At 41.3% G+C, this 22,960-nt stretch overlaps 1 protein-coding gene across 1 annotated transcript; it reads left to right on the top strand.

The window, feature by feature from the left end:
• The first annotated feature begins 219 nt into the window (after positions 1–219).
• Positions 220–22,527, top strand: znf330 (zinc finger protein 330). Its single transcript, XM_067993857.1, has 10 exons — positions 220–331; positions 508–661; positions 6,665–6,684; positions 7,060–7,130; positions 13,743–13,822; positions 14,429–14,555; positions 17,913–18,017; positions 18,925–18,971; positions 19,204–19,321; positions 22,045–22,527. The coding sequence occupies exons 1-10, from the start codon at positions 258–260 to the stop codon at positions 22,344–22,346; spliced, it is 1,098 nt and encodes a 365-aa protein (XP_067849958.1). The 5' UTR covers positions 220–257; the 3' UTR covers positions 22,347–22,527.
• Positions 22,528–22,960: the final 433 nt, after the last annotated feature.

The raw sequence follows: 22,960 nt of genomic DNA, 5'->3' as shown, positions 1-22,960 counted from the left end.
CACACATGTCAGCAGGTTTAATGACAATGTCAGCATTTAAAGAAAAGACCTGCAAGCTCAGAGGTATAGATAGATTACAGTGATATGAGGGGAGTAGATCACTCCAGCAGTTCCCAATGAAAAGGTTAAGAGGTAGGGGGTCCAGGTGGAACGAGATTTCTGAAGACGGGAAGCGAGGGGAAGACCCTTGGCCAAAGAAGTGGGCACGAAAGCGACGGAAGAAATGGTCGACATCTTGTTGAGATTGAGATTCACTGATGTGGAGCCGCGAGGGGATCAGCTCGGGATTTAACGACCTACCGTTCAGTGAAGTGTCACGAGAGCGCCGGAAGTACGGCTGTTCGCTGCGCGTGGTCACGAATGCCGTGACGTCACAATCGTGTGTGGAATGAAGCGCTGTCCGCCGCGAGCTCCGGGATCGGTCGCGCAGATTTGAACGTGCGTCAGATTGTGAGCTGCACCCACCCCACTGATTTGTTCCCACTTCTCTTTGGTTTATTTTCATAGGTCTCCCTCTAGACTCATTCTACCGTTCTATAAGATGCCGAAAAAGAAGACCGGGGCGCGAAAGAAGGCTGAAAGTCGCAAAGAACGCGAAAAGTTAACCCGGGCGGCCAGAGACAACGTGGATGTGGCGAAACAGCCCTGCAATGCTTCCATGGTGAGTAAGACCAGTAGTAAGCAGACTGTCAATCTGCAGTGATAACAGTGAAATAGGGCAGTCGCGGCCCCAGCATTAACCAAAATTAGAAACATTTTCTTGCTTTTCACTCAATTTTTAATTTTAACCTCTTGTGTCATGCATCATTCATTCTCCCTGAGGGGTTTGGACAGAAGCTCATTCCCAGACTTTTGGCGAGTATTTCCCTGTAATTGACTGTTGGGATGTGTGATGACGAAGAGTAATTTCCTTTCCACTAGGCCACAGTAGTGATTGTCATTGCATGTTTACAATTTACCCTGGTATTGCAACAGTGAAAAGTGCATAAAGTGAGATGTCTTCATCAGTGACAAGATTTGTGTGCGTTATGCAATTATTTGCAAAAGTGTAGATACCGGGAACTTGCTATAATCAGTTCCCACTATTTCAATGTTCTCTGACCAGCCTCCCCACCTTGCATCCTCCGTAAACTTGAACTCATCAAAAACTTTGCCCCCCCCCCCCCCCCCCGCCATCCTAACTCTCACCAAGTCCCGTTCCCTCATCACTCCTGTGCTGACTGACCTACTTTGGCTCCTGGTTTGTCAATGCCTCGATTTAAAAATTCTCATCTTTATTTTCAAATCTCTCCATCGCCTCGCCTCTCCCTATCTCTAACCTCCCCTAACCCAACAACCGTCCGAGATCTCTGCGCTCTTCCAATTCTGGCCTGTTGTGCCCCCCGATTTTTATTGCTTAAGCATTGGCTGCTGTGCCTTCAACTGCTTGGGCCCTAAGCTCTGGAATTCCCTCCCTAAACCTCTCCACCTCTCGCTCCTCCTTTAAGATGCTTCTTAAAACACCCTTCTTGACCAAGCTTTTGGTCATCTGTCCTATCTCCTTATGTGGCTTGGTGTCAAATTTGTGTTTGATAATGCTTCTGTGAAGCACCTTGTGACATTTTACTACATTAAATGCGCTTATATAAATGCAAGTTGTTGTCAGAAAACAAGTTCAGAGATAGTATGACATTTACTTTGTACAGTTCGACAGCGGAAGACCAGACTATATGAAACAGTTTATTAGTGTTGGTGTATAAACCTGTTGGTTTTCTGTTACAACTTTTATGTTGAATTCTTGTTTCTCGGTTTATAATTTTTTAGGCAGTGCTGATAGGGCCACTGACTTTTATATTGGCCTGGAATTTCCTGTAACAGCGAGATTGACGACATATGCCGTAAATTCCGCCATTTCGTGCGCCATCCTCACTGTTGCGAACTTACTCTGAAATTTCCTATTAGACGACTCCACAGTGAGCCTAGCGACGAATCAAAAGCAATCCAGCCAATGGCTAATTCTCTAACCTAGAAAGAGAAATAACTTTTAATCTGTGAAACTGACAAACAGGCCAGCTTGTAAAGGGCACTGCAGGTTCACGTGAAATTACACACACTAATTCAGTCGCTATCTGTTAACAACTCGGACTGTGTGTATAATCTCACACCAGTTAAGTCTCTTTTAGCATTGCTGGATTTCTGAACACCTTATAGAACAATACTGATTAGCATTCAGATTCAAGCTGAAGGAGAGCACATAAACAGCAGACACGTGGCACTTAATTGTTGCACACATCTTGAGTTAACTCTGCATATTCCTAATGTGCATTAAAGTGCCAGATGCATCCCTGGTGTCCTCAGATGAACACATACATTTAATGTTTGGTAAATCAATCAAATGCAGCTCCCTTGCCATGCATAGTTTCCAGTGTCTGATCCCCATGCGATCGAGCAACACCGATGGGATTCTCTCTCTGCCTTGGACAATGTGACACTTCTCCGGGGCTGGCTCTGGGCGACACTCCATCCAGGAGATGAGGACCTGACCGGGAGACAGTAGGGTAGAAAGAAGAGCTCTTGTTGGAGAGGTGACTGTTAGATTACAAAATCAAGTGATATCGAAGGACTGCCTGTTTTAGAAAGAAAGGGCCGCACTTACTGAATCTCAATCACTTAGTTGTAAATCATTCAAGGAGCTGCTGCAATATAGCACTTTGTTTCAATGCAATCAGAGAATGCATTTATAATAAAGTCAATAGGTTACAGGTTACAAGTGCTATAATTTTTCTGAGTAAGTGGCAGTGGTGAGAAAACAGGCATCAGTTAAGGAAATTTGCGATCTCCATTGATTTTAATGGGGGCAGAGCTATGATGATTAACTTCTCACTGTTTCGGTGAGAGTAACAGCGGAGCGGCGCAGAAGTCCCAGGAAATTATGGTGTGGCGTACGTAATGGCGCAAGTCACTTCAAAACTCTGCAAGAAACTCTGGGCCATTGCCATAATGTCACAAGACATGACTTGTATGTAGTCAGTCACTAGATTTTGGTCACGTTGCAAACTACATCAGGATCTATATAAATCACCCTGGACTTTATGCAGCCTTGTAAAGATGTATAGAATATTGTGTATGGTTGCCAAATGTAATTGGAGCATATGGTTGTTTTCACACTTGTAAATTATTATTCTAACAGTTAAATGGCAATTAGTGGATAGCAGCGACTTATTACAAATATGTAATCTAATCAGTGATGATATGCTATCGTAAACCATAAGAGCTGATCAGAGCAGCCCCTACTGCACCAGTGTAATTTTTTTCCATTTCCCACATCCGCTATTGTGTGGCCTGTGAGTGAGGTTGCCCATTATTGCCAGTTTTATGCTGCAGACCCATGCCCATTAGGAGCTGAATTGAGACTGCCCAAACTCATTTTATACATGACCCTTATGGTCAGCAGACAGTGGAGACTTTCGTACAGACGCATGCTTAGCTGAATTGAACCCAGGTCTTGGAGAAAAAAGCCCGTCCTCCGTAGCAAATGTCTAATTCATTGTTGAATATGATTGCATAATTCATGAATGATTTTTGTTTATCCTATTAATACCATCAAGTTTTTAAAAAGTAAATTACCTTACTAAATACCGTTACCAGATGGTAGAGAAATATGTTTTGTGCTGCCCATACATGACCATTGTTTAGAATGTAGAAGGAAATTTTCAAAAGACTTGAGTGTAATAGAGAAAATTGTGGCAAACAAGCATGATTAGAACATAAGAAATAGGAGCAAGAATAGGCCATACGGCCCCTCGAGCCTGCTCTGCCATTCAGTAATATGGCTGATCTTCAACCTCAACTCCACTTTCCCGCCGGATCCCCATATCCCTTGATCCCCTTAGAGTCCAAAAATCTATCGATCTCAGTCCTGAACATGTTCAACGACTAAGCATCAGCCCTCTGGGGTAGACAATTCAAAAGATTCACAACCCTCAGAGAAGAAATTTCTCCTCATCTCAGTCCTAAATGGCCGACCCCTTATCCTGAGACTATGCCTCCTAGTTCTAGACTTTCCAGCCAGGGGAAACAGCCGCTCAGCGTGTACCCTGTCAAGCCCTCTCATAATTTTTTATGTTTAATGAGATCACCTCTCATTCTTCTAAACTTGAGTACAGGCCATTCTATTCAATCTTTCCTTATAGGACAACCCTCTCATCCCAGGAATCAATTTAGTGAACCTTCATTGCACCTCCTCTAAGGCAAGTATATCCTTCCTTAGATAAGAAGACCAAAACAGTACATAGTACTCTAGATGAGATCTCACCAAAGCCCTGTACAATTGCAGCAAGATTTCCTTATTCTTGTACGCCAAACCCCTTGCAATAAAGGCCAATGTACCATTTGCCTTCCTAGTTGCTTGCTGTACCTGCATGTTAACTTTCTGTGTTTCGTGTACAAGGACACCCAAATCCCTCTGAACACCAACATTTAATAGTTTCTCACCATTTAAAAAATATTATGTTTTTCTATTCTTCCTACCAAAGTGGGGAAAATGCTGGAGTCTATAATTAAGGATAGGGTGACTGAAACCTCGAAAAGCCAGCATGGATTTGTGAAAGGTAGGTCATGCCTGACAAACCTGATTGAATTTTTTGAAGAGGTGACTAAAGTAGTGGACAGGGGAATGTCAATGGATGTTATTTATATGGACTTCCAGAAGGCATTTGATAAAGTCCCACATAAGAGATTGTTAGCTAAGATAGAAGCCCATGGAATCGAGGTAAAAGTATGGATTTGGTTAGGAAGTTGGCTGAGCGAAAGGCGACAGAGAGTAGGGATAATGGGTAGGTACTCGCATTGGCAGGATGTGACTAGTGGAATCCCGCAGGGATCTGTCTTGGGGCCTCAGTTATTCACAATATTTATTAACGACTTAGATGAAGGCATAGAAAGTCTCATATCTAAATTTGCCGATGACACAAAGATTGGTGGCATTGTAAGCAGTGTCGATGAAAACATAAAATTACAAAGGGATATTGATAGATTAGGTGAATGGGCAAAACTGGCAAATGGAATTCAATGTAGGCAAATGTGAGGTTATCCACTTTGGATCAAAAAAGGATAGAACAGGGTACTTTCTAAATGGTAAAAAGTTAAAAACAGTGGAAGATCAAAGGGACTTAGGGGTTCAGGTACATAGATCATTGAAGTGTCATGAACAGGTGCAGAAAATAATCAATAAGGCTAATGGAATGCTGGCCTTTATATCTAGAGGACTAGAGTACAAGGGGGCAGAAGTTATGCTGCAGCTCTACAAAACCCAGGCTAGACCGCACCTGGAGTACTGTGAGCAGTTCTGGGCACCACACCTTCGGAAGGACATATTGGCCTTGGAGGGAGTGCAGCGTAGGTTTACTAGAATGATACCCGGACTTCAAGGGTTATGTTACGAGGAGAGATTACACAAATTGGGGTTGTATTCTCTAGAGTTTACAAGGTTAAGGGGTGATCTGATCGAAGTTTCTAAGATATTAAGGAGAACAGATAGGGTGGATAGAGAGAAACTATTTCCGCTGGTTGGGGATTCTAGGAGTAGGGGGCACAGTCTAAAAATTAGAGCCAGAACTTTCAGGAGCGAGATTAGAAAACACTTCTACACACAAAGGGTGGTAGAAGTTTGGAACTCTCTTTTGCAAACGGCACTTGATGCTAGCTCAATTGCTAATTTTAAATCTGAGATAGATAGCTTTTTGCCAACTAAAGGTATTAAGGGATATGGGCCAAAGGCAGGTATATGGAGTTAGATCACAGATCAGCCATGATCTTATCAAATGGCGGAGCGGGCTTGTGGGGCTGAATGGCCTACTCCTGTCCCTATGTTCAAAGTGGATAACGTCACATTTCCCCACATTATACTCCATCTGCCACCTTCTTGCCCACTCACTTAACCTGTCTATATCCCTTTGCAGACTCTTTGTATCCTCCTCACAGCTTACTTTCCCATCTAGCTTTGTATCGTCAGCAAATTTGGATACGTTACACTTGGTCCCCTCATCTAAGTCATTAATGTAAATTGTAAATAGCTGAGGTCCAAGCACTGATCCTTGCAGCACCCCACAAGTTACAGCCTGCCAACCTGAAAATGACCCGTTCATTCCTACTCTCTGTTTTCTGACTGTTAACCAATCCTCTATCCATGCTAATATATTACCCCCAACCCCATGAGCCCTTATCTTGTGTTACAACCTTTCATGTGGCACCTTATCTAATGTCTTTTGAAAATCCAAATATACAACATCCACTGGTTCCCTCATATCTACCCTGCTAGTTACAGCCTCAAAAAAACTCTTAATAGATTTGTCAAACACAATTTCCCTTTCATAAAACCAAGTTGACTCTGCCTAATCATATTTTGATTTTTTAAGTGCCCTGTGCTTTTTTAAATTAATTCTCGGGATGTGAGCGTCATTGGCAAGGCAGCATTTATTTCCCATCCCCAGTTGTCCCGGTTTAATATAACTCTGCGGCTTGCTAGGCCACTTCAGAGGGCAGTTAAGAGTCAACCATCATTCACTCTCTTGAGAGTGAAAATAAACTGTTATATTTCATTGCTAAAATTCATTTGTATACAAAGGGTGACTGTTTTAATTCTGCTCCAAAAAAAATTTCTCTTTTTTTTCCCCAATAAAAACAGGAATGCGATAAATGCCAAAGGTAAGATATACCAAAGAATTAATATTTTCATTGTTGGAGTTGCGTTTGCATGTTTTTTGATTTAACATTGTTAGTCACGGACAGTGTAATACTATCATATTAGCCTGTTGTATGTGCTACAATATTGTCAACGTTTCTCAACCACATACATTGAAATTTAGCCTGATGTCAGAACTTTTTTGTCTCTGTTTCTATTGGCTGTTCTGTATAAAATCCACAATAATCTCCTAAATCTGGAAGGGCCCTGTTAATTGTCCATGTTTAGGATTAATATTGGCAGTGTTCGTATTGCAGTGGAACAGATGCTTATCACTTGATTTTTCAGGACCTAACTTTACATTTTTTTCCCATGTTCCCTTTCCTCCATTCGACAAGACGGCAAAAGAACCGAGCTTTTTGTTACTTCTGTAATTCAGTACAAAAGTTACCACTTTGTGCGCAGTGTGGTAAGTAGGATTTAGTATGTTCTTCAATTAGTGCAATTGCTTTCATTTGAGTTTTCTGTCTTGTAGTGCCCAAGAATAAATGGGAAAATTATTAGGTGAAGGTATTGCAGAAAACAGGTTAACCTTTTTAGATTAAAAATAAAACTACTTTAAAATGTTCTTTGTGTGGGGGGTTGTATATTATTTTGATATTAAGAGCTCTTGAAAGTTCTATGTTTGTGCTGTGGTACTGTTATCTGAAAATACTTTGCTACACTAGTTTAGGTGGAAAACTGTATATGTTAACATAATTTGAGCAGGGTCTGCTATTATAGGAGTCCTGGGTGAACTTTCTGTACAGTTTGATTTTCACATAGATTTATAGACCATATAGATAATCTAAAAAGTATAATTTTCCATGAGGGAGTTGTTAGCAAACTACAGTTAGGGTTTACAATTACATGGGCTACATTTGCTGGAACAAGTAGGTGTTAAGTTGTATGAATTTGGGGATCTTTTGAAATTTATTAATGTCTCCTAGAATCAATGTAAAATATTACAAAATTAAGTGATAAGTTTCATGTGTGCTTCCCTGATTTTATGGACTCTACACAACAAATGTGTAGCCTGTGAAAGATGTATAGTCCTAGCCACAAGTTGCATTTTCAAGCAGATGGGGGATCAGGTGTAGTATTTAAATAGTAAATGCATTATTGGCCTGTTTTGTGTACTGGCTTTCTGCAAAGAAGTTGTGAATAGGTGGCTATTGGGAACACTACAGACTTCTAAGATTTTTTAATAACTGATTATGATAAAAAGTAGTAAGATGGCAAAATAAATTGTGAGGTTGTTCTAGTGACAAATTGAGGGAGGAAGTCCAGGCATTGGAAGTTGCCTGCACCTCAATGATTTTTTTTGTAGAGAATGGGGATCTGCGGTCTGGAAGACTATATTGGAAATGTCAGGATAAAAACCATAGCGTATTGGAGGTGTTTATGTTTTTAGAATTGTTTTTATGCATGTATGTATCTAACTATTCATCATACTTTCTTTTAAAATGTCTAGTGCAGTCTTGCTTACTGGGATCTGTTTGGTGTGTACTGTTAGCAGGGACCAATTTGTTCAATGACTGCATGTTAACCAGATGCCAAATCTGCACCGTCTGGCTCAACTGATTCCCCAGTCTCTGGGCTCCATTACTTTCACCCCTCTCAGGCTGTCTATCTCCCTTTTCCTATCTTAATTTACTTTAAACATAAGAACAGGAGTAGCCATTCAGCTCTCTAAGCCTGTTCTGCCATTAAGTTAGATTATTGCTGATCTGTAGCTTAACTGCATTTACCCACCTTTTGTTCCATATCCCTTATTATCCTTACCTAACAAAAATCTATCAATCTCAGTTTTGAAGTTTTCAATTGACCTAGCCTCAACAGTTTTTGTATGGGGAAGAATATTCCAGAATTCCACTACCCTTTGTGTGAAAAGTGCTTCATGACATTGCCTCTGAATGGCTTAGCTCTAATTTTAATCTCCTTATTCTGGAGTCCCCCATCATAGGAAATAGTTTCTCTCTCTACCCTATCAAATCCTTTAATCATCTTAGACACCTCAATTGGATCACCCCTTAATCTTCTACATTCATGGGAATACAAGCCTAGTCAATGCAACCTGTCCTCATAATTTAACCCTTTTAGCCCTGGTATCATTCTAGTGAATCTACGCTGCACCCCCTCTAAGGCTAATATATCCTTCCTGAGGTACGGTGTCCAGAACTGAACACGGTACTCCAGATGTGGTCTAACCAGAGTTTTATATAAATGTAGCATAACTTCTACATAAGAACATAAGAAATAGGGGCAGGAGTAGGCCAATCGGCCCCTCGAGCCTGCTCCGCCATTCAATAAAATCATGGCTGATCTGATCCTAACCTCAAATCTAAATTCATGTCCAATTTCCTGCCCGCTCCCCGTAACCCCTAATTCCCTTTACTTCTAGGAAACTGTCTATTTCTGTTTTAAATTTATTTAATGATGTCGCTTCCACAGCTTCCTGGGGCAGCAAATTCCACAGACCTACTCCCCTCTGAGTGAAGAAGTTTCTCCTCATCTCAGTTTTGAAAGAGCAGCCCCTTATTCTAAGATTATGCCCCCTAGTTCTAGTTTCACCCATCCTTGGGAACATCCTTACCGCATCCACCCGATCAAACCCCTTCTACTCCTTTGTATTCCAGCCCCCTTGAGATAAAGTCTAACATTCCATTAGCTTTTTAAATTATTTTTTGTACCTGTCCACTAGTTTTTAGTGATTTCTGTACATGGACCCTAAATCTCCTTGCTCCTCCACAGCTCCTAGGTTGTCACCATTTAGAAAATACTCTGATCTATCTCTCTTAGGTCCAAACCTCACACTTCCCTACATTGAACTTCATCTGCCACAGTTTTGACCACTCACTTAATCTAGCAGTGTCCTTTTGCAACTTTGAAGATAGCACCTCTGACCATGTAGCACTCCCTCAGTACTGCACTGAAGTGCCAGCCTAGATTATCTGCTCAAGTCTCTGGAGTGGGACTTGAACTCGCCTTCTAATTCAGCGCTACCAACTGTGCCGTGGCTGACACCTATTAAAGCTAAACAGATTTATTTCTTGATGAAATTTGAAAAATTAATTTTGAACTCCATATCTTGTATCTTTTACTTGTATTCATTTATATTATGACAACTGCAACAGCTTGCATTTATATAGCACCTTTAATGTAGAAAAAAATCCCAAGTGCTTCACCGAGGCATAAGGGAAAAAATTGGCACACAGCGAAGGAAGGAGATATTAGGAGGCGTGACCTAAAGCTTGATCAAATAGGTGGGTTTTGAGGGGGGTCTTGGAGGAGATGAAGGTGAGGGGGCTTAGAGAGGGAATACCAGAGCTTTGGGCTAAGGTGGCTGAAGGCAGAGCTGCCAATGGTGGAGTAAAGGGAGAGAGGGATGCACAAGAGGCTGGAGTTAGAGGAATGGTGATTTGACTTTTGAGTGGGGGGAGGGGAATGTTGTAGCGTTGGAGGAGTTTGCAGAGATAGAAGTGAGGCTATGGAATGATTTCAGTACGAATTTTAAATTTTTGAAAGTGTTGAGGGACCAGCGGCCAATGTAGGCTAACCAGATCACAGGCAGCAGAGTTTTGCACGAGCTGGTTTATGGAGGGTGGGGAATTAGCCAGGAGAGCATTGGAATAGCTTTGAGGTGACAAAGGCATGGATGAAATTTTCAGCACCAGATGGGCTGAGCTCGGAGTGGAGGCAGGCAATATTATGGAAAGGAAAGTAGGAAGAGTAACCATTGGTATCGAGATCCTTTGGCTATGATCAGATAGGTAAGAGTGTAAGGACCATCCTACCAAGCTGGATACTGGAAGAGGGGCATTGGAGTTGGATGAAATGGTCAACTGCATCAAAGGTTGCATATTGGACAAGGAGGGATAATGCACCGTAGCCACAGAGAATGTTGTTTGTGATTTTGTTTAGGGCAGCTTAAATGTGGTGGAAGGAGCTAAGACCTGATTTTAGAGAGTTCCAAGAAGGATGGGCAGGGATCTTGGAGGTGACAACACGTTCAAGGACCTTGGAGAGGAAAGGGAGGTTAGAGGTGGGGTGGCATTTGTAAGGACAGAAGGATCAAGTGGATTTTTTTGCAGAGGGCGTTGATGATGGTTTTGAATGAAAAAGGGGGGGCAGTGTCTGAAGAGAGGGAACCATTTACAATATCAGCTAGCTTGGGGACCAGGAAGGGAAGTTGGATGCTCAGCAGTTTAGAGGGAATGGAGTTGAAGGGAGCAGGAGGTGGGTTTCATGGATGGGCTTGCAGAAGGCATGGGAGGAGATGGTGGAGAAATTAGAGAGAGATGAGGGTTTGCAGTTGTGGCAGGGGGGCCTGTGTGGGAGATTTGGTTTTCTGGGCAAAGAAAAGGGGTAACTAGCAGAGGCAGCTGAACAGATAGTCTCTATCTTGGTGACATAGAAGTCCATAGAAGTGAGTGGGGAGGGCATTGAGGGGTTATCATTCCTCTCCAGGATAATCCTGGAGTAGTAGGCAGTTTGGGCAGTGAAGAGTAAGGCCTGGTAGGCCTTGATATGATCCACCCAGATCTGAAGATGGACAGCTAAGCCAGTTATAGGTTAGATACGCTCTTGGACTTGAGGGAACAAATCTGGGGGCCGTACTGGGATGGGAGACGGTAAAGGTTTTGCTGGGGCCAAGAGCATCAACGGTAGAGGTGAGGGAGTAGTTGAGCAAATTGACTGATGCAAAAGTGTTGAGGTCAATGGAGAGCCAAAGGCTAGGCAGTTAGGAGTTTGAAAATTGTAAGTGATGTGGGGAGTGTGTTTTTTTCCTCTAGGTATGGACGCAGAATGAAGTGGGTGGTGAGGGATACAAGGAAGTGGTTGGAGATGACCATATCAGTGATTGAGATTATGGAGTTAAGAGGCCACAGGAAATTTCAAGGTCAAGGGGGTGACTATGAATATGGATAGAAGAGTATATATGGAGGAACAGGTTTAGGGAGGACAAACCTCCCTATGAGGGGTGAATTCATAGTAGAGAGGGCAAGAGGAGGTGTGATGGAGGTTGAAATCACAGTGGATGACGAGTCACTCAGTGCAGAGGCTGATGGAGGAAAGAAGGGAAAATAACTCAATTGGTTTTGAGTGTTGACACTGTAGATTTTAAAGGGGTGGTGAGCAGGGTGCAAGAGGGATCCAGGCGCTGACTTTTTTCCCCTCAATGTTTCTGATGGATTGGTTCAGCCTGGATTATGTTTGATGTGGCCTTGGCTGGTCATGAGGAGTGGTTGTTTTAAAATTCAATAAATAAATGTCAACATTGACTCGAATCTTAAATTCAAATTATTAACAAAACACACTTCAAATTTGGCAATTTTGAACACCTTTCTTAATTGGATTTAAGTTTTAACTTAAATTTTCACGATAAAATACAAGAAAACCAATGAATTTAAAACTCAACACGTTGCATTGTTGTAGACATTAAGAATAATATGATGCCACATAAGCTGAAAAGTGAAATACAACAATCTGAACTACACAAATTTAATTAACACTGCAGTACAACCATTGCATCAAAAAAAATCTTCATTTAAGTCAAATTCAGTCTCTATGAAGTCAAATAATCACAATATTAATTTTATAACACGCTGAAGTACATTGTGAAGCCAAACTATTAATAGAAAAAACATGTTTGTTGAGGAATCCCCACTCTCTGGAACCTGATTGGTCTGTTTACTGGTTAACACGTGACTGTTAATCTGATTGACAGGTCCCCGCTGGCAGGACAAATCAGATGACCTGCACTCAGTTCCCAGCACAGACTGGCCCATCCAGCTCCATGCTGTACCGACTTGGCATCGGGCTGTATCTCTGTGCTCCCCTCCCTTGTTGTGGGGTCCTTGGACATCTCCAAGAGCAGCTCGTTTTCCCACCTTTGCACACCTGCTCCAGGCTCCTCTGACTTTTTAGCCCCCACTTCAGATTCGAGTCCTGCATGAAATTCATTTTAATTTTGCTAGGGGTGGGCGTGGGGCGGGGTGGGGGGGAAGAGAGGCGAAACACTTCCTGTAGAACTGTGTGCAAGTTGAAAAAGGGGCCTGAAAATGTCAGCAAAACTCCGAGCTGGTGCAGCAGGAAATGGGAAGAGGCTGTGGTGAAATCAGCAGCCCAATGCTGGGGAAGGGGGGCAGCACAATTGTTGGGAAGGTGGTTTTTTTTTAAAAAAGAGAGAGCAGGGCAGGAAAAGGGCGCAGGAAATAAAGAAAATTAACAGAAAAGATAAAAATGAAATACAAAAGAAGAGCAGGAGTTTATGGAGAGTGTTGGGGGACCAGGTGGAACTAAGAGAAGGAAAGAGAATAGAAGAAAAAGAAAAGGTATTTTCTTCAAAATGAAGGAACTGGTCAGGGGACGGGTTGGGTCAATGCTGGATAGGACATCATTGAACGCTAGAAAATGGATGCAATTTCTGTACACGACATGCACAAAGACAGAACCTCGGAGAACTATGGTGGCTCCAGCTCTATAGTGGTCTAACTACCTACTGGTGAGTGAACAAGGGCACGGGGCCAATCCCTAGTCAGAATGTTGGGAACATGAGAGGAGAGCCTAGCAATCTATTGATGGCGGGCCGGAGTGTGAGGTGGTGCAGAGTGTGTCTGCATCTTAAAATGACACGTTCGTCAGAACTACCCATGGACCAAGCTCCCTACCATCATCAAACTGGTGAGGGAGACCTCGATGCGTAGCAGCGTGAAAGAATAGGTAGGATGCAATGGGGTGGATCACGAGAGAAACACTGGAGAAGGTGCTTCAGCCCAGAGTACTTAACTCTACTTTTTAATCGAGCAATGCATCACTAGTACTTAAGTATTTAGCAAAATACTGCAGATGCTGGAAATGTGAAACAAAAACAGAAAATGCTGGAGATGCTCAGGTCAGTTAGCATCTGTGGAAAGAGCTGACAAGTTTGTGTTTTGGATACAGACTTTGAAGTATTTAGTTAAGTCTGTATTGTTTCTTCACACACAAAAAATAAAATGTGCTTTATTTGTAAGTTGCATCCTTCTGTCCTCTTTAGGCAAAACAAAATGTATGTTGAAGAGCTCAGACTGTGTGGTTAAGCACCCTGGTGTCTACAGTACAGGGCTCGCCATGGTGGTGAGTATTCACTTGGCTTTTCTACATCGGGGTAATTGAAGGAGTTTCTCATTAGGACAATTTTATGCCTGGGAATTTTCACTTGACACATAATATACTATCTTGCCTGTATTTTTTTCGGTATATCTGGGATTTTTCACTGACGTACAGTGCACCTACCTTGCCCGTATTTTGATTTTTCTTGAGCACCAGAAATTTGTAGAAAATTTCTGCATGATTATTTTTTGCAATTCAGGTTTAACCAGTTTGCTGTGCTTCACTTATTGAGTTTACAGTGCATATTTTGAATTAGTCTTTTATCAAAGAATTGCTAGGAGAAAGATGCTAATGAAGTTTAAGAAAGCAGTGGACAAGATTGTTTTTGCGTGTATATTACTGATGTGCAAGTGCTGAATGCAGGCGTTTTTGTTACATTGTGCAACTGATATCTGTAGAAATTTGTTTTATTCTGCTTGACAAAAGAACAAAATTGAAGTATTTTTTAAAAATTATTTGTTAGTAATGGTGAACAATAAACACTAGATACATGAAACTGAAACTAAACTACTTAAAACGTAGATAGACAGGAAGACAACTATTATTTTTTTTTCTTCCTCCCCCTCTTAGGGAGCAGTTTGCGACTTCTGTGAGGCCTGGGTGTGTCATGGAAGGAAGTGTCTGAGTACACACGCCTGTATCTGCCCCCTTGCTGATGCTGAGTGTATTGAGTGTGAGAGAGGTGTATGGGAACATGGTAAGGAAATCTTGAATAGCCTCTTTTAGGAAGGGTAAAAAGCTTTATACTGGACGACCAGCATGCACAATTGTTCATGGCGTGTGCATGATTAGTCTTACTATATGATTTTATTTGCCGTGTATGGCCTGGCTTGGTTACTAACAGGTGACAAAATTGAGACCAAGTTACTGTAAGCACCATGAGTGGGGTGTAGACAGTATTTCACGGCCCCTTATCTATATCATTTTCTACATTTCGAGTAAAGCAATAAAAGTGATAAAAATTGATGTTAAATTTTGATGGAGGTTTTGGGGTGGGTCTATTGATGGCCCTTGAAACAATTTTCCTCACAGTGACTTTGTTCTCTCAATTTTAAAGTATGAAAAAAAATAATTTGATGAAGATATTACCGGTGTTATATTCTATATAAGTATTGCAACTGACTGCATTTCCTGTCCACACTACACTTGTCATAATTTCTAGTAGCACTTTTATGACAGCATTTATACTGTTAAATTCCTATATAAACATTAACGATGGGAATTCTTGTTAACACTTGCCTGACATACTGTAAGGAGCCTTACTACCTCTTGGTGGTGTTGTACAACCTTTCCATCCCATTGCCCAGGCATTGAGCCTCTCCCTGAAAATGCCTTGTTCTTCTGCTGACCCTGCTGTATCCTCTCTGCCTACAACCAACATCAAGTGCAAGTAAAAGCTTTCCAGCTGCAAAAGACTTCATGCAAATGTTCACTGAAACGTTGACTGTAAGTAAAGGCCTCTAGCCCCACTCAAATTTCTTGGTCTCAAACTTTGCTCCCTTTAGTTTAGTTTGAAGCCTCGACGAAACTTTAATGCGTTCTGCAACAACCCCCCACCCCGGGCCGCCTCCAGCCCATCCCCACTACAGTTGACTCTGGTCCATCTGCTCCCTAAAATCTCCAGCTGAAGCAAAAATGAATTGGGCATCCAGCCCTGCTCCTGACCTGGGTTTCTGCTTCGTTTTCCTTTCTCTGCTGAACTGCCACCTTCTGCTTCCATTGGCTTTTGACCAGCTTTGCTTGGAATCATTTGGCCCCTTTTGCTTATTGTTAGCTATTCCCATTACATTTTTTCAAAATGTTTCTCCGCACCCACTCCCTTCTGGATTCTGCAACAGACCCTGTTCCAATTACATTTAAAAAAAATACATATATTTCTCTGAACTCTACTCCCATTGCCTTTTCTGAATTGGCTGTTGTTAACAATCTTAAAAATAAATTTGTCTCTGCCCCAGTGTTTCCTGGCTCCACATAGCTTCCAGGCTGCCCTCGTCCCCCCCCCTCCCCCTTTGGACTCCTGCAAACTTCAGCACCCCCCCCCCCCCCCCCCCCCCCATACCATCCATGCCTGCTTTTCTCCTGCCTATCCTATTTCTGGTTTTGCTTCAGGCTCTGCTATGTTCCTGTATCTCAGGACTGGGAGTTGGGGTGAATAATATATAATAATCAAAATAGTCTAAAATAATCGCACCTCTCCCTGAAGGCTTTGGGAGGGTGGAAACGTATAGTTTCCCCTGCCTCTTAAAAAAAAAAGGAGCCTACGGGCCTGGGGGAGTAAAGGTTATAGCTCGGCACTGCTTTCCCCCTCCTTGAGAAATTTTGGGATCTGGGGAGAGGGTGGATGTAAGTCACTACAATCCCCCCCCACCCCCCATTTTTTGTTGCTTATCTCATGCCTCCCCTTCCCTCTACCCCCCCCCCCCATCCCTTGGTCCATTTATTCCCCCCCTCCACGACCAAACTTCTAACTTTTCTTGCCCTGAATACTGCACTTGACTGGGACTCAATGCTATAGCAGATTGATCAGCAAATAATATATATCTAGAAATAATTAGTATAGCACAGCACCAAACACACCATAACACTAAAAATGTACAGAAATAAATTCATATATTGCACCATTCACGTCTGCGAACTTCTGGCTCACTGTGCAATGCCAGGGAAACCTGTGAGGAACTCGTTTCTTTTTTGTGATGGAAGCTGTGCAGTAAGTATCAAGATGTATGTCTTTTGTTGCCTCAATCATGAAGCTTATTTTTCACAAATGAGGTCAACAGCAACATTTTTAAATGATTTTAATTGTATAGGTGTAGTAATAGCGTAGTAGACCTTGTGTAACATTTTGCATATGAAATAGTTCTTAAACTCTTGATTAAATAATACTTGTGGCAAAATAGTCCTTTACAACCTATAAGGCTGTTAACCCACAGCACCACCCAATGGCAGCATTATTGAACTACAGCAGTATAACATCACAATATAAATAGCAGCACCCTGCATTAGCCAACCAGTACTACAACTATATAATCTAGGTAGCTAGACCTGATTTTGATTTTACTTTTACAGAGAGCATAGGTCCTGTATCACGGACCAGTGTACTCCTACCCATTTACAAAACTAAATTTGAAGAAAATAATGTTGCTATTTCTGAATTACAGTAACTTAGATTATGTTGTATAAAGTAGATTATTATGCAGTGTTCTCCTTTTATGCACTTAGCTGATTGGTTTGCACTGAGCATATTTTTTCTATTGCGTATTAACACATCCTGTGCATGTTGCTTTTTGACTCAACAAACTGCTGGCTGGCACCTGGCTAATCAACTGTAATAAAATAGAAGGTTTTTCTTTTTAAGGGATACATTCGTTAATGTAATAAATACTTCAGAAATAATATTACGTGAGCTGTATTAATAGCTCAGTGCATAAACATGCTACTTACTTGGTGTGGTGCCTAGCCATACGAACTAGTCTTGTGTGGCATTTCTTGCCTCAATAATGGCCCTTAGGCGAGATACCAGTGCCTGGAAGTCAATTCAGGTGTGAGTACACATTGAGTGTCACATGAGCTTACAATTCAACTAAGGAGGACATCAACAGCCCAGCCTGACCCTGATCCTTTGCTCACCCATACACAAGTACTTTCCTACAGGGGTGCCTGGATAGTGGTCAGGAGCAGGAATCCTGGCTGATTTTTCCATCCCTAATGCCGGTTAAATTATGTTAATAAAGAGCTGATAGGATATTTGGCTTTTTAACCTGCATTAAAGTTTTTTTAAAATAAGTTTTTTAAAATTCCTAGGTGGTCCAGGGCATGGCGGGGGATTGTTTTACAAAGTTCAGTTTGCACTAGCTTGTGACTAATGCGAAGCTGAAGTGGTGTCAGCTTAACTCCTTTAAGTGGTCTCGCACCAATTACCAAAATTCAACGCACCACAAAATCGTCATTCACTCCCTCCTTATATATTACAGTTTTGTTATGAGGAAACTGTCACATTGACGCAGAAATCTACTGTATCTCTGGGAGCATATTTTACATTTGTGTAATGTTACAGGAGGGAGGCTGTTCCGCTGCTCTTTCTGCCACAACTTCCTTTGTGAAGATGATCAATTTGAGCATCAAGCCAGCTGCCAAGTCCTGGATTCCGAAACTTATAAGTGTGAGTCATTTTTAATATATCTGCTGCAGATCTTCTTGGTTATGAAACCCCTGATTTTTTTTTAAATGTGACTATGAATTAGTTGGGTTTTTCTAAGCTGCTTTTCATTAGTGGTAGTCCAGTAGCGGTTTTCATATCAAGTATCTAAAGTACTGTAGTATCATCTTTACATTGAGAACTGGGTTGGAGTCCAGTCGGGATTGATGGATTGGATGAAAATCTCATCTGTTGCCTGTAAGTGACCAAATGATTTCAGGACACCCCACGCCTAGTGGGTGCTTCCACAGCGCAAACTGCCACTTGAATGGATAGTCTCACTAAGAGACAAAAGCACCGCAATCATTCAGAATGCAGTTAGATCTCATGATGGGGAAGAAACTAAGTTTTAATGAAAAGGGGAGCCAGGTGGGCTGAATGGCCTCCGTCATTTCAAACTTGCCCTTGTGAAGTCAGGACGACAGCTGGTGTGAGAAATGAGAATGTTTCACTGGTCCACTAGAGGACGCTGTTCTAAATGGTGGGGAGGTGGTGGGGAGAGGAGTTGAAGGGGATGATGATAAAGTCGAGATCTTTGCTCTACATCTAACCGGTCTTTGTATTTATACAGTGACTTATCACAGCTCTGAGAAATGTATTAAAGCTCTTCACACAAATTACCCGATATTGAAGCGCTCACTGCAACGTTACGGTGCAAAAATTGTTCAGTTTCCCTGCAGGGACATCTCTCACCTTGATAACCGTAGTCACCCAGCAAAATAAGCATGGTTGGGAGCGGCCAGATTTTAATGAAATTATATTTTTAAAAAATGTCCGACCAGAGAAAGGACTAGATCAGTTATTGGATCAATTTATGATTTGTTTATTACTATGTTTCTACGTTACTGATCAGAATTTAATTTCTTGCCAGGTATCTCCTGTAATCGCCTGGGACAACATTCTTGTCTACGTTGTAAGGTAGAATTAACTGGCTTTAAAAACATTTTTTCGTTGTTCCAGTGATGAGATTTGGATTCCACAAAATTTGCCAATTAAATTCACCCGTTGTAATTTAACTAAGTGGACACATTTATTTTGTGCCCTAAATGGCGCTTTCCGCTGAAATGTAAACCAGTATAATTTTAATGCTTTCCTTCGTGACTTCTGTTGTGCAACAATTATTTTTTCCCCCTCCCTCCCTTCCCTGTAGGCCTGTTTTTGCGATGATCATGTTCGCAGCAAGGTCTTCAAACAGGAAAAGGGGAAAGTGCCACCTTGTCCTAAATGTGGTCATGAAACACAGGAGACAAAGGATCTAAGCATGTCCAGTAAGTTCAATCATTGCTTGAGATGGCTTATCCATATGTGTTCCAACAGCCCACCATTGTGAGATGAGAGTCCATTGCACTATCCGTACTATATTCAGATATTGGGTTGGTTGGATTGGTCTGTTTTTGTTCAAAGACTATTATTCAACATCACTTAGAAAAAGATCATTTAAGTCATCATAACATTTTATTAGAAAGTGACTGTAGGACTATATTGTACTGTCACAGGATGTTTAAGTCATAGGCTCCCCATCGCAGCGATCAAAATTGCCGTCCTTGTTCACAAGTTTCTGCAGGGCTTCATAAGAACATAAGAAATAGGAGCAGGAGTAGGCTATGTGGCCCCTCGAGCATGCTCTGCCATTCAATAAGATCATGGCTGATTTTCTACCTCAACTCCACTTTCCTGCCCTATCCCCATACTCCTTGATTTTCTCAGTGTCCAAAAATCTATCTATCTCAATCTTGAAAATACTCAACAACTCGGCATCCACAGCCCTCTGGGGTAGAGAATTCCAAAGATTCTCAACCCTCTGAGTGAAGAAATTTTTTCTCATCTTCTCCTCACCCTACACCTCAGCCCTTACCCTCTGCCCCATCATCAGTGGTAGAGCCTTCAGCTGTTGTGTCCCTCACTCTGTAATTCCCTTCTGTTACCCACCTTCAAGAATCTCCTAAAAACCTATCCCTTTGACTACACCTTCCTCCGACTCTTGCTTAGTATTTGGTCCCCCTGTATTGTATCTTTTGGATGTTTCCCTACGTGACATTTTCATTGAACAGCTCAGAACAAAATATGAAGCAAGTGAATTAAAAGGTTTTTTTGTCTTTTTATCATTTTAAATTATAAATCTCCACATCATATCATTTTAAAGGGTGTGGAAGAAATATTTTGTGGATATGTACATATTGCACTGTCATCCTGGTGATGCCTACTTGGAACAGTGTACTGTTCTGCAGCTTCAAAAATTTGAGTTTGAATTCATCCTAGACTGATGGGATAAAGTGTTTTCCATCTATATCTTGTGGATTTAAAGTTCCTGTGTGAAATTAGATTGGTTATTGTTAACCAAATTGGGTAGTGTTTCTTGAATCAACTGCATAAAACTGCTCACGAATTGGCGCTATGTTTGAAGCCTCATCAAGAGGCTGTAAGGGTACATAGGAACAGGAGTAGGCCATTCAGCCCCTCGTGCCTGCGCCGCCATTTGATAAGATCATGGCTGATCTGTGATCTAGCTCCATATACCTGCCTTTGGCCCATATCCCTTAATACCTTTGGTTGCCAAAAAGCTATCTATCTCAGATTTAAATTTAGCAATTGAGCTAGTATCAATTGCCGTTTGCGGAAGAGAGTTCCAAACTTCTACCACCCTTTGTGTGTAGAAATGTTTCCTAATCTCGCTCCTGAAAGGTCTGGCTCTAATTTTTAGACTGTGCCCCCTACTCCTAGAATCCCCAACAGCGGAAATAGTTTCTTTCTATCCACCCTATCCGTTCCCCTTAATATCTTATAAACTTCGATCAGATCACCCCTTATCCTTCTAAACTCCAGAGAATACAACCCCAATTTGTGTAATCTCTCCTCGTAACTTAATCCTTGAAGTGGCTGGTATAGGTAATAAAAAATTCCAACTGGTGGTGTAGTGGGGGAATAAGCTTTTCAGATTAACTAATTAGATTAACTAATGGCTGAAGTAGTGTTTTTTTTGCATCTGACTTTGCCATATGTGATTTGGGAGTGCTTGATGGAAGTTAACTGTAGTGAATTGTTCTGTTTCCTCATACTGACATTTCTGGATGAAAACACAGAATCCCCACACTTTAGCATGTGCTTAGTCTCCATCAGTAGAAGGATGTGCATGACGCTTGATGAATTCAGGCTAGTCTTTGTAGTCATGTCCTTCAAACAAAGCTAAGTATATTTGTTTCACTCCTCGTGCAGCTCTCCTTTGGAGGGACTGCTTAATTACCGTATGATCCCATGTTTGTTTCTAATATGAAGTAGAATTAGAGGAATAGTGTTGAACCACATTAATTTTTAGTAGGTTTAAATTTGATTTTTTTTCTCTTGTATGAAATGCAAAAGGCTAACCATTTATCTCATAAGTTATCTTACCTGGTCCGATCAGCCTGCCGTGCCACTGATAATTTATCAAACAGGAGAGCTCTTACAATTTTTACACCTCAAATTACATCAAAAGTTGACCTGGTCTTTCTCTATGATTCAACCAAATTGTTTAGATGTGGATCCCACCTCTAAAATGGGTGGTGGGATTGAGGAAGCCGATGAAAGAAGTATAAGTGTTTTTATGTGAGGAAGGGAAACAGTTATAACAATTATGACAGGTTATGTTAGTTAGAAATTGTTAAATAAAAATAGGAGAGAAAATGGAGAAACTGGGAAGACTAGGTGAGCACAGGTGCTGACCACTTTTATTATGTTTTTTACATGTTTGTTTCAGTTATATAGTGTCAATATTGTAGCAGTGAAACTACTACTGATATCTGGGCAATTTTATTACAGCAATAGGATTTGATTTAGTACCTGAATACACGTGTCAAACTTAACAAAATGGCTCATGGATGGTGGCCTTGAAACTCCACCTCCTGGTGCTGTAATGTTTAAAATGATGATATTTGGTTTCATCAACTGCAAAACATTAGTTTAAAATAACAAAAATCCTGAATTGTACTTCAAATGAATTTTGTTTGTGTTTTAGCTCGTACATTGAAGTTTGGCAGACAGAGTGGCGTTGATGATGATGGAGCATCTGGTTATGATGACTACTGGAAAAATTTGGCGTCTAGAGGAGGGGGAGCATATACCGTTGACGAAGATGACGAGTATGGCGAGGATGATGAGGAAGATGACGAAGAGGATGATGAAGAAGGGGAAGAAAAAACAGAAAAAGAGGCTGATGGTGACGTTAAAGGCTTTAGTGACACATTTGGTGATCTAAATCTGGGGAGAACCTATGCAAGTGGTTATGCAGACTATGAAGAATCGGAAGAATATAAATGATGGACATTCATTGAGGATGGTTTGTAACTTTATATTTAAAAATGTACCTTCGAGTGAAGCATTAAAATAAGGTGGATTGTAATTGTGCACCCTGAAGTGCAAATATATTGGTTGATTTTAAAGCTGTATCTCAATGGAAACTTTCTTCAAATCCTTTAAATAAACTTCATTTGCTAATTCACTCATGCCCCAGTTTACCTAAAAATGACTCGCTTGTAATTTCCCAGACATTTGACATTTTTGTACTTATTTATGCATTTTAGTTTTTACTTCTTTATTTTAACCCATGCTGCTCTCGAGAAACTGATCTATTCATGGACATTGCTACTGAGGTCATTCTTTGGTTAGCCTACTAAGAGGAGTGTTTAAATAATATGGAAAAGGATTCTTCTTGCTCTCAATAGTATCATTTTTTAATTCATTCTTGGGATATTGGCATTGCTAGCAAGGCCAGCACTTATTGCCCATCCCCAGTTGCCCTTGAGAAGGTGGTAGTGAGTCGCCACCTTGAACCGCTGCAGTTCATGTGGTGAGCGTACTCCCACAGTGCTGTTAGGGAGTTCCAGGATTTTGACCCAGTGACGATAAAGGAATGGCAGTATATGTCCAAGTCA

This window comes from Heptranchias perlo, chromosome 1 (genome assembly GCF_035084215.1).
Source record: "Heptranchias perlo isolate sHepPer1 chromosome 1, sHepPer1.hap1, whole genome shotgun sequence".
NCBI classification, from domain to species: Eukaryota; Metazoa; Chordata; class Chondrichthyes; order Hexanchiformes; family Hexanchidae; genus Heptranchias; species Heptranchias perlo.
Note: the sequence above shows the minus strand (reverse complement) of the source record. Positions and strands in the feature narration are given on the sequence as shown.